The 12,676-nt window shown below is 34.7% G+C and overlaps 2 protein-coding genes across 2 annotated transcripts; one reads left to right on the plus strand and one right to left on the minus strand.

Annotated features, from left to right (window-relative positions):
- Positions 1–5,255: 5,255 nt before the first annotated feature.
- Positions 5,256–11,544, minus strand: LOC117566354 (pre-mRNA-splicing regulator female-lethal(2)D). The gene is given in 5 exon segments (XM_034245841.2): positions 5,256–6,585; positions 6,653–6,986; positions 7,709–7,754; positions 7,756–7,831; positions 10,592–11,544. Coding segments are annotated over 5 exon segments (1,758 nt in total). The 5' UTR covers positions 11,076–11,544; the 3' UTR covers positions 5,256–5,767.
- Positions 11,545–11,676: 132 nt separating this feature from the next.
- Positions 11,677–12,573, plus strand: LOC117566355 (NADH-quinone oxidoreductase subunit B 2-like). The gene is made up of 2 exons (XM_034245842.2): positions 11,677–12,092; positions 12,149–12,573. The coding sequence occupies exons 1-2, from the start codon at positions 11,761–11,763 to the stop codon at positions 12,489–12,491; spliced, it is 675 nt and encodes a 224-aa protein (XP_034101733.1). The 5' UTR covers positions 11,677–11,760; the 3' UTR covers positions 12,492–12,573.
- Positions 12,574–12,676: the final 103 nt, after the last annotated feature.

Genomic DNA, 12,676 nt, shown 5'->3' on the forward strand with positions numbered 1-12,676 from the left:
ATTTAAAGAATTGTTTATACAACGCTTAGACACTATGGAAACACTATCAGCTATGTTTCTATATATATTGACAAAGCGAATGTCTTGCAGTTCATTATGACAGAACTATCGAAGAAATGGCTCCAGAAATTTCTGTATCTGTAACTCTTGCATTGATGGTAAGTTTTAATGATGATGCTCAAACCAGAGGCAATTTGCAGTCCGATTTAAAAGTTTTCGCTTTTAATAAACGAAACAATGGCGTTGAGGAACAAGAATGACTATGAAAGACATGGGTCACATATTAACCCAAAACTACACAGAAGGAAGCTGAAAGAAGTCTTTTATCCGAGAAACCCGAGTGAAGCTGTGCAGCCTTGCAGTACCTAAGATAGAGGCCAAATTTTTGAATTTACATATGATTGCGGAGCAAAATGCTTACGGATGAAAGAATAGCTAAGTACTAAGTTCTATAGTAAAAGATTGAAAAATATTTTTTATGTTAGAAGGCATACGCAATAACGGAATATGTATTACTATACAAATTTGAAGTAAAAAGTGATTATCATTTTATTGAGATATTGTTCTATATAGTGGACGATGATGCGATATTGTCATTAGTCGTGAAATATTAAACAAGGATTTTGATATTTCTATTTCATCAAATCAATTTAAATTTACTAGAATTAAAATAATTAATTTATGTACAGGTAATGAACCAACCGATATTGATACTGAACTTAAAGAACCAGATAAAATAAAACTAAACTCATTGTTGGCAAATTACATATGTACATAGTTTAAAAAATATATTCTATATATTAAGTTTAGAGTTGGCGGATGAAAATAAGATCAATTAATCCAAAAAAAAGTTCACAGATGGTCATAAAGATAAATTTCATGCGAGCGAAATTTAGTTCAAAAAAATGATGAGCTGTTGAAATGCAATATAATAAGATAACTTTATGCAAGCCCTAAATTATTGGTTAAAAAATGGTTCGGATTGGTTTTGTGTTGATTAAAGAGAGCTATATTTAAATATTATTTCCGATAAATACTCGATTCCACTTATACAGGATCAAATAAATAGACTTTGAAGAATTAATTATTTCACATGCTTAGATATGGGCAGTGAATATTTCCAAATTCCTTCCTAGATTTAGCGCATTCTTATGCTATCGACTATATGGATGATATCATGATAATACAATATGAGGCGTTTAAAAGATCAGAAATTGTTCTTGTTGACAGAAGAAGAGTTCTTTCTTAAAAACATCGGTTCAGTATTTACGATTCGGTACTAGTGCTGGTGAAATTCGTCCAAATCCTCAGAAACTGATTGGATGTTCTGGGAGAGGTGCGCTTAGCAATCAATTGTACAACTAACCGTGTGACATTGGCAAGTCCTCTTATTATTGGGAAAGGTAGCACGTCTTTTAGGATTGCTTCCATCTAGTGACACTGCAGATGAGGTTGATCTTACGTTTGTGGCCACAAGCTGAAAAGAATGTTTTAGCTACTGCAGTCTATGACAAAGTCTGATTTGATCAAAATAAGGCAAAGGTACTTGAACAAAGAGATTTTGTATTACTTAGAAGCGAAGAGAAGCATCAAACCAATTTAAGACCAAACATGTAAGAAAGCTACAGTCGAGTGTACTCGACTGTGAGATACCCCCTACCCATTTTGAATAAAAGCAATATATTTTGCGGTATTATTCTCAAAATATACCAAATATACTGCAAAAATACTAAATAGTACCGCATTCAAAATTTACCATAGACAGCACAATATACCAGATTGTCGGCCAAAGCAACTAAGACCCCTAGTAAGTAGACGTTTTTGCCCATACAAAAGTATGGTGATCTAGGTGTTCATACGGACAGACGGACATGGCTAGATCGTCTCGGCTGTTGATGCTGATCAAGAATATATATACTTTATAGGGTCGGAGATGCCTCCTTCTACCTGTTACATACATTTCCTGTCGGCACAAAGTTATAATACCCTTCTACCCTATGGGTAGCGGGTATAAAAGGGGTGGCAGATCTATTTTGAAGTGCTTAACCAATAAACGAAATTACAAATATGCACATAAAGATTTAAGAAAATTGCCAGAAAGAGAAGTACCCGAGGAATTAGGTGTGAATGTGAGATGATCATAATAGAGGTGAAGGGGAAAATTAAAGTCTTAAGAATGTTAAAGTCACTAAAGGAGAGTGAAAATGAAAATTTTGGAAAATTAAAAGTTACTGAAGATCGTGAACACCAATAAGGATGAAAGATGTTAAACTGCTGGCCAGACGAAATGACAGAGTACTACAAAACATACTTACATATCTACATAGTTTTTAACATTGCTTGTGGGCCATTTGATGGTGTAACAAGTGTTGAATGAATAAGAACGAATGCCAGTGGTTACTAAATAAATAACAACTAAAAAAAGAAAAGATAAACTAAACAGCATTGTGAAAATTGTGTTAAAGTTTGAAACTTGATAAAGTTTTGCGAAATTGTTTCAATGTTGAATCTTAATGAATCAAGAAATCGAATTATGTAAATGTTTATTTGTGAAATACCAAAATCCCGAAATGGCGACAGGACTCTTTTATGTTTCTTCGTTTTGGTAAGTACCATCTGTGCAACGCTTTAATAATCCGTCGCAAACATGCGTTTAGAAGAACAAGAGTTCGTGTTCTTAGATCGTTGGTTGAGATCGGATTACTTTGCACAAATGAAAGCGGAGCATTCTTGTGCACATGTATTTTAGTAGTAATTGTATGGTTCTGTTCGTCTTAACCAGTCATTTAATTAATTTTTATGTTAATTTTACTGAACTGCTTGACTTTAACTTTTTGTTTTTTATTTTAATAACTACTAAATTGCCTTTTTTTTCTTTTTTAGTTTTAGGTAAGTTATAATTTTAGTTATCATTATATAACTAAATTTAACTACTACAATTAATTTCAACTTTATGTGTTTTTAACGCTTGCAATATCGTTAAGGGTCACTCTTTCTGGATAAGTGCCCTTTACATCTTTGCCTGGTTTCTCTTGATGCTGTGGTGCACGTAGTTTGACGCATGAATGTCACTGCCAATGTTGTCGGCTTTGCGAGCGTATGAGCTAGCAAAGACTAGCAAAAATAATATAGACTGAACTTTCGAAGAATAGGTAACAAGACTTTTTTGACTTCACAAACTTTTAGCAATAGTGGACTGTCTCCAACCTCGCCTCCAACAACCCCCACTGTGTATAAACGGATAATCAGCGTCTTGGCCGTCAAGAAATTTAAAAAAGTTCTGATAATTAATCGGCAACATTGATTTTTTTTGGCTTATTTTGTATTTCACGCATCTGAGAACCTCGCTTAAAAAGGAAAAATAAAAATGTTTGTACGTCTAATATATTTGCATCAATAAGTGTCGCCAAAGTTGCGACGATCTTGAGGCACTAAGAACGTTTATCATTTATACAATTTACACTAAGTGATGCGGTTCTATGGAAGTGTTAACACCAAAGTCACATCACGCGAACAGCTGATTAGGGGCGCAAAAGTAAACAAAGTTTGGTAAGAAGAATATCAAAGGCAATAAAAACAAATGAACCAAAAAATAGCAATTTAATAAATTCTTTCTATAAGTTTCACTTCTTATTCATTAATTGAGTCAACTTATTTCCGTTCTGCATCATCATCATCGCTCTCTAACGATCATATTCATGTTTAAAGAAAATCAACAAGACGATCGTTGCAGAGAGAGTAGCTTATAATGATGTAAAGCGGAAATAAGTATTAATGAATAAAAAATAAAGTTACACTTTTCGAATAATTTATTAACAGCTGACTTGACATCCATATATTCCAATACCCTTTATTTGTTTTGTGCTGGGAACTGCGGAACGAAATGCCGCTGTGAAAATTTTTGACGAGTGTGTTTCTTAACCATAAATCATTTATTTTGCTCATATGAAAATAGCGTTTAATGAAATGCGTGCTTCCACACGCTTCTTATCATTGTTTTTAAAGTTAGTATATGTTTCCAGATGATCGCTTTGCCGATATCAGTACCAAAACAAGTAAGAAAGCTACAGTCGAGTGTACTCGACTGTGAGATACCCGCTACCCATTTTGAATAAAAGAAATATATTTTGCGATATTTTTCTCAAAATATACAAAAATACTAAAAATATACCAATAGTATATACTTCCAAATAGTATATTTGGTATATTGATATAGTACCGCATTCAAAATATACCATAGGCGGCACAATATACCAGATTGTCATCTAAAGCAACTAAGACCCCTAGTAAGTAGGCGTGTTTGCCCAAAAGTATTTCTTTAATAACAGAAATCATAACTACTATAGTTATTATAATATATATTAAAATTCGCGACTCTAGCTTTAAAATTACGCTTACCACACGATTACGATTGCCACACACATCCGATTTGGATTTAGTGTTTTTGATGGATGCAGAGAGGGTTTAAAGGAGTACATATATTAGATACATTTTTGGAAGCAGGTGCAACCGCCATACCCATAAATCGTTTGTGTGTCTATATTTACCTAAATTCTATTTGATTAGACAAAACTTCAGTTACAATTTATTTGAAAATGTCGAATAAAATTGCGTTTGATTTTATCGACGGAACTGTTCACAACGCCAAAGATTAAAATTTTGTATGTACATATATATTTGTCTTGGTTTTTTGCACATCAAAATCGCGTTGAGCAATACAAGATCAACAACAACCGACACGCGTGAATTTGCAAGACGCTGATCGTATCGATGATTTTGAAAGAAATTAACGATGGTGAACATGCTTTTATTTCCCGAGTACCAATTTTCAGCAATTTCTGATTCGTCTTGCATTTTCCATGGCAATTAACAAGTCACAAGGTAGTCTCTACAAGTGTGTGGCATAAATTTGGAGAATCCAGTATTTTCACATGGGCACCTCTATAAGCCGTCTTGACTATACATTGTACTGATGGCAAATTACAAAATATTGTGTATTATAATACTTTGCAGTAATATTAATTATTGAAATAAAAAAATTAATAAAAGAATAGGTTTTTTAATTTTTTGATTCGCGAAGCGGTCACGGGTCGCTACTTTCTTTTAAACATAAAAAGCCTAAACTATTCGAATATTAAAATATACTCTCAAATAAAGTAAACTTTAATATTATGTTGCAAGAACGCAACGTCAAGATAGTTTGAAAATAAATAATACAACAAAAGTAATGAATTAAATAATAAAAGCTAAAGCAAAAGGTTGGTTGTTTATTTCAAATTTTGTTACGCTTAACAAATTTATTTTAACATAAGTTGTAATTTTTCATTACAACTTTTTCGTTTACAATAAATGCCTTAAATCAATAATAAAACGATAATTTAGTTATACTTCGATTGTGGGTTCGATCAGATAGCTGTTCAGCTGCTATTTTACTTAAATGTTTCAATTGAATTAATTTGATAAATTTGTATTTTGTCAAGATTAATAAATTTTCCGAAATTTAGATGTATACATATATATATATTTATATATGAATAGTCCTTGTATGCCTTATACAGAGGCATTAAAAACTATAATATACTATAAAAATAAAAAAGAATATATATATATATACATATATATATATTTGTATTTATATATGTAATAAACATGAAGTCTCTCTTGAATCTCAATTCTCAAAATATTATGCTTATATCGAAATACGAATTGTTAATCTTCTGATGTCATAAATACAAATAAGCAGGCTTTATAAAAAAAAACTGCTCGCTCAATAATCAATGCCACTTGTACCGTTTTGTTGCATTCGCACCGATCTACGTCTCGTCAAAATACGAGCTGGTGTCGTTGTTGGGGCTTCACGAGAATCTTCAGGAGCAGGTGTCGCTGGATCAACAGTATTTGTTGTCACTGATGTTGTTGTTAAAGTAGATTCCTCTGGAACCACATTCAAAACCATATGGTCCATGGCAAGCGGAGTCGCTGTAACAGTATTTAATGCTTGTTGTTCGTCCTCAAGTTGTGAGTTCCGTCTGGTAACTAAACCGCGAAGCTTAGACTTCTTGGGCGGCAAAGTACGTGGCGTGCTTATTTCTCTTATTGTCGGCACTACAGGTGCCTCAATGACACACGAAGCCGGAGCACCTTCCTCTTCGTAATTACGTTTTCGCGCCAATCGTGCGGCAGCTCCATTTCTACTAGTATTGCTTTCGTCGAGAGTTAGGATCTCTGGGACCGTAGCTTGTTTATCATTGTTAATGCCGTTATAGTAAATAACAGCGCTTGTGGTCGCTAGCACGGATGTCTCTTGTACAACATTCTCATCATTTGAATGCAACAGATTGCTGCTAATGGTTTGAAACTGGTTGCTGTTGCTTGCGCCTTGGCCATTGGTGGCCGCAGTCCCTGCCATTGTGGCAATATCGTTGGTTTCTTTTGGACTGTTGCTCGTTTGTCGGAGTTGTGTATTTTCTTTCTCAAGCGTATGAATCCGATCGCGTGTCGTCTTCAATTCTTGTTGAAGAAATAATATTGTGCTTTGCATACCTTCCACATCTTCATCCAATTCTTGCAAGAAGTCATCCAGCTCTACGCACCAAAAATGTAGTTAATTAGTTAAAAGCTCTAAAAAATATCATTGACTGCATTTAATTACCTGACTGCGACTTCTTAACTTCTTCACTGAAGCTTTTTTGCATAGCTAATTCAGATTCCAATTTCGCCAGGCGTCCGTTTGATGTCATTTTACCCAATTCTTCATTTTCCTGATACAATAGCCGACACTTAGCCATTAATCGTTTTCCTGTATTCGAATCAGGCGTAAACTTCCAAGCAGAGAGCTCATTTTGTGTTTCTTCCAGCTTTGCTTTGGTAGCCTTAAGCTCTTTTTTGAGACGTTCAAAAAGTAGATTGACAGCTGGATCAAGCAGAGCAGTGCGAAGAGCCAAAGCTGTGGGTGCCTGCTGCGCCTTGTACTCAGCAATTTGGCTCTGTTAAAATAAAAATAAAAAATTTTCAAACCGTTTTTAATCCACAACTAACACCCATAATAATTATTTTATTTTTAGAATAAATTCTACAGTACAATATGTAGGCAGAGCAACTGTGTGCTTCAGGACTGTAATAATTTAAGATACGTTTCTATTGTATGTTAAAAAAAAATATATTGGTAGTCTGTGAGTCACAAAAACTTTACAATTAATTTAAAAAAATTTACTATCGATTTTCAAGTAAAAAGTAGGCAGATGCGACTTAATAATGTACTTGTTTATAATTTACACAAAAATATATGCATTGTAATGTTTGGATGTTTTGCTATTCATTTAAAAATCAAACCACAAGTCAACTCTATTTTTCTAACATTATTTTTTAATTTTCTATTATGTTAGGTTTTAAACGACGTTTGCTATTCGATTTTATCAAATTTTAGCAGGCGAAAGTGGGCGTTCAAACAGACAGTAAGGCACGACAGGAGTTGACTATATGGTCTTGACTGTCGAGAATGATTTAGAATATTTATATTTTTTTTTATTTTGGATATGGCTTCTTCTGTCTGTTACATAGATTTCCTGCCCGCCCAAATTAGCCTTCTATTCTACTATTACCGTAGTATAAAAATGTGTGTCGCGAAAATTTGTTGCGGGTATTTAAACATTATCAGTATTAGCTGTATAATATTGAAATTTTTTTTATATTGCATCTATATGCTTACCACATAGTCTTGAAATTCTTGTTCCTTATTAGCCAATCGACGCATGTATTTTTTCTCGTCGCTGTGCATCAGCACATTGTAACCCCAATCGAGCTTGTTCCATTTTGAGGTTTTCAATCTCATCTGATTAGACGACCATGCCAGAAGAATAAAGTAATAAAAAGCAAACATGACATTTTTAATAAAGGGTCTGGAAAATTAACGGGGATAGGATCAATAATCGATTTAGAAGAAATAAGAGTCCAAAGCAAGTTTTGTTAAAGGTCACAAAAAATTGATCAACTTGAAGTGATGCGAATGTATATTCACTTGTAGTTTGTACGTAGATATGATACATATTTGCTTATATTTTTTTTTAATGAACTTAATACGAATTCATACCAATGCATTGCACTCATTCGTGTTAGTTCGACACATTTTTGTTTGTTGTTGCGCTCTTGAAGTTGAAGTTGCTGTTGTTGTGATGACGCCGTAGATGATATGGTCCATTGGACCTCTCTTGAAGCTGGTTTCGTAGTTATCACGAACGTTGCACAGGCACACGTTATTTCTTGTATTACTCTTTTGCATGCTTCTCCTATGTTTGCTGCAGCATTTGCACATCACTGGCTTGCACTGTAACTTTGCTTTCTTAACTTGCATTTGACTTTGCATTTCATTGCTTTTTGGCAGACACTGTGAAATCAACAAACTATGAAATTTTTGTGGCAAAACTGAAAGACATTCAGAAAAACACTTGCAAAAAACTCAACGCGCGCACTTTGTTTTCAAAACATTATTATTCAAATTATTTTTCATTAAATACTCTTTTAATGCATAAGCAGAGTTTAATAACTTTTATGGGGATTTAGAATTTATCTTTTGCATATATATTATCCGTTTATCCGTTTATTTCAGCGTTTGATAATTCTACATAATTCGACTTTAATCCGACATTGATCGTCAGTAAATGTGTAAGTACATATTAGATCGACATTTCCAAACTGGCATTGAGTTACGTTCGTAAGTCAAAACATTAAAAAATAAAAATGGCTGCATTGCCTGAAAATATTTATAAGAATAGTAATACAACAGAACTATCTACATATACTAACAAAACGCTTGCTCTATGTCACTTTAACCACCAAAAAATGTTGAAATTTTGTTTATTTTCTAATTCACATTGAACTAAGTATATAATGTTTATACAATTGGGAAAATAATTTAATTAATTAAATTATTTTGTATTGAAACTATAGAAATATACTTGAGACTGTTTACTCAACCAGAAGTTATAGGGATAATTACTTGGATCGAATACATTTTCGGCCCAGATAAAAACAGAAATGTTAAGATAACATGAAATAGTCAATAATTTTTAAATTTGCTAAAGTCCAGATTCGAGACATCCATAGCATAAGCTGGCATTTCATGCATCCCGTTTAAACTGACTATTATTTCTTGTGCTTCACATTCATAGCAAGTTCATAAATTTTTAGCTGCAGGCTGGCTAATAGTAAAGACTTAACATGAGGATGAAACTTTGTGGAAATCATTGGTGTTTGAAGTGTTAATGTTTTATAACATTTTTTTTTGCAATTTGACAATGAAGCTAAATAAGTGGGATCTTACATTTAGGTCACTTGCCAGCTTGAGATACTGTTTTCGGAAAATTTGCCGAATTATTTTAATGGTAGCGTTTTAGATTTATTATTGTTTAATATCTGAACACTGATAAAAACTGAATAATTTGTAATTTGATTTATTTATATTTATTTTATGATGCATATTTTTTATATACAGGGTTTTGTTTCAGCACTGATGAAGTTCTTTACATTTTCAATTAACATTTCACACAAGAAAGGAAATTTGTAATTTTGTTGGATACTTCTTTGAGATTTAATTCATAGATTTTTTGCTTTCCACTTGTTGGGATTTACGGTTGTAAAGAAGAGAGCATGGGGAGAAATAGGCAAAATAAGAAAGGCACGTAGTTAACTTGATCAACGTTGGCAACAAAAGTGGCCATAACGCAAACTGTACACACTCTAGAAACGTTTAAAGCGAAGACGATGATGATAACGATGTCGACCACGATGTCGATAAAGTCGGAGAATACGAGACGTGATGGAAAGAACCGACTTAAGATCTTTTCGTTTATTGCACTATTTTAATGAATATTTAATTTTATTTTTAATATATTATGGATTTGATAAATATTACAACTGTTCAATGCACTACACACACACTGATCATTGAATGATCTTTAATTACATTTAACATATTTTATTTTTGTAATTTTATAAGTTCAATTTGCACGCACTTATTTCTTATTCAATTATTTGAATATATTTTATTTTATATGTTTGCTGTGTTAAAATTGTAAATTCGAGTATTGATATCTATCGCCAAACGCTAAATGTTATATTATATTCGAGTGTTCGCTTTTATTCAAATTTATTTTTGCAAAAACCAATAACAACAGAGCACACGGCACGTGGAGTTCTTTTTAGTGTTTTTCATAGTTCTTTTTGCACAAAAACTCAAACGTAGGTTGTAATGTTTACAGTGTAGTATAATACCTAAAGACATTATTTACTATACAATAATGCTCAAATTACCGAATTGACCAACTCAATCAATTGAGCACGCTTCATTAATACATAACTAGTGGTGAAATTTGAAATTCAAATACTCTCCTTAAGACACAAAAAGTGAAAAACAAAACAAAAATCAACGAAACTGGAAATGTCACACGTATGTACACTGACTTTTGTTATGATGAATTTTTTAAAGGAATACAATATATACATATGTGTACGTAATATAAGATATATCATTTAGTACGTTTACACAATATGTTGAATTTTCATTTGTATGTTTTCGTAAATAATAATTTAATACCTTCGAGCAGACGTCGCTGTTCGGCTGCGGCGGCGACGGCAGCGTCGGCCACAGCAACATCATGTTCTTGCTGTTGTTTTTGATGTTGTTGTTGGTGCTGCTGCAGTTGTTGTTGTTGTTGCTGGTGATGATGATGTCTGCTAGGCTGTTGTTGCGGTAGTTGTGGCTCCTGTGTTTGCTGCGCTTGTGTTGATGTCGAATGATGATGATGATGGTGGTGGTGATGATGATGTTGTTGTTGCTGTTGAAGTGACGTTGGCAGCTCCTCAGAGCCCGATGGCGTTGGCGATGCGGGGCCAGAAGGGCCACTGTTGCTACAAGCGGCAGCGACACCGGCGGCATTACCGTTGCTCCCAGCAACTACGCCACCCCCTCCACTGCCACTGCTGAGCATATGCAAATTCGAATCATATTTTGTAGACATTTTATCGTAATTGTTCATTAAGGGTCTCTGATCGTCCATAGTCATTGCAGCGACACTCATAACTCAAGAATACAAGGCTCAAATGGTCCTTAGCTTGCGTCGACTCTTACATTGGCATGTACATAGTATGTACACACTGGAAAAAACACAAACTGAATGCAAACACTGCCCAGTGGAGTACCTTTTCTCTCTCTCGCTCTCTCACACACGCAGTATTTGTTATGGGCTGCCTGGCTAGTTAACCGATACACCAATACCAATGCAACAAATTTTCTGTCGACGACGACGCGAGCAAGCAGAAATGTTATATTATATACTACATATGTATGCTGCTACTTGAACGTTGATATTTCCAACTTCATGGGTATTTGGTGCGATGAATTATTGATAACTTGCTGGATTGTTAATTTATAAGCACTTTTTAACATTTACTTGTGGAATTAATCACTTTATTTATGTTGATTTAACAATTTTACATGGAACCCCGTTGATGTCGCAGAAAACGTATGGCCAGCGCTGCCAGAAAATTTACGAAAATTCAAGATGGTGGACCGATAAATTTTATTATATACTATATAATACCAAAATAATACGGTTCCTCAATTTCCAGTGTGATAATCCGATGGTCACACTGAATGGCACATTTTGTTTACTTTTTTAAAGAAGAAGAAAGTGCCCTTGCAGCCCTGGTTTAGTTTGCAAATTACATAAAAGAATTGGACAAATTCTATTGAAGAGATTGAAAATGTTGCGACATATTGGTGCGCCGACGTTCGCTAAACTACTAAATGCGACCCGAATCACAGCGAATGCGTCATGCAACAAAACTGTGTCTCTCACAGCTCCGATGAGCCACTTACTGGTGCGACAACAACAGACGATGCCTGTCGTTGATACTAATAATTCGCTACCAAAGAAGGGTTATTCTCCTTTCGGCACCAAGCAGTCCAGCATGGCCGAGTGGTCGCTAGCCAGGCTAGATGATCTGCTCAACTGGGGCCGCAAGGGTTCAATTTGGCCACTGACATTTGGCCTGGCGTGCTGCGCCGTCGAAATGATGCATATTGCAGCACCACGGTAAGATCCGATCCAAGGGCTGCAACTTATTTTTTGAACATATGCATTTATTGCAGATATGATATGGATCGTTATGGCGTAGTATTCCGAGCATCACCACGCCAGGCCGATGTTATCATTGTCGCTGGAACGCTGACCAATAAAATGGCGCCAGCTCTGCGCAAGGTTTACGACCAGATGCCGGAACCACGTTGGGTCATTTCGATGGGAAGCTGTGCTAATGGCGGCGGTTACTATCATTACTCATATTCTGTTGTGCGAGGCTGCGATCGAATAATCCCCGTCGATATTTACGTGCCTGGCTGCCCTCCTACGGCTGAAGCTCTCATGTATGGTGTCTTGCAGCTTCAGAAGAAGGTCAAGCGCATGAAGACTCTACAAATGTGGTACAGGAAGTAGGCGGACTACTACGATACAGATAGAAACGAAAGGTGTTAAATAAATATATACGTTCGCATATATGTGATAGTATTTCGATTTATACTGTGCTCTATTTTCTTGCATTAAGTTTAAAGTACCCAACTGGTTTTGCTTGTGACGTCACAGGGAATCAACCTCGCATGTGCTACGTACCATGCAAGATA

The sequence above is a fragment of the Drosophila albomicans genome, chromosome 3, assembly GCF_009650485.2.
Source record: "Drosophila albomicans strain 15112-1751.03 chromosome 3, ASM965048v2, whole genome shotgun sequence".
Taxonomy (NCBI): domain Eukaryota; kingdom Metazoa; phylum Arthropoda; class Insecta; order Diptera; family Drosophilidae; genus Drosophila; species Drosophila albomicans.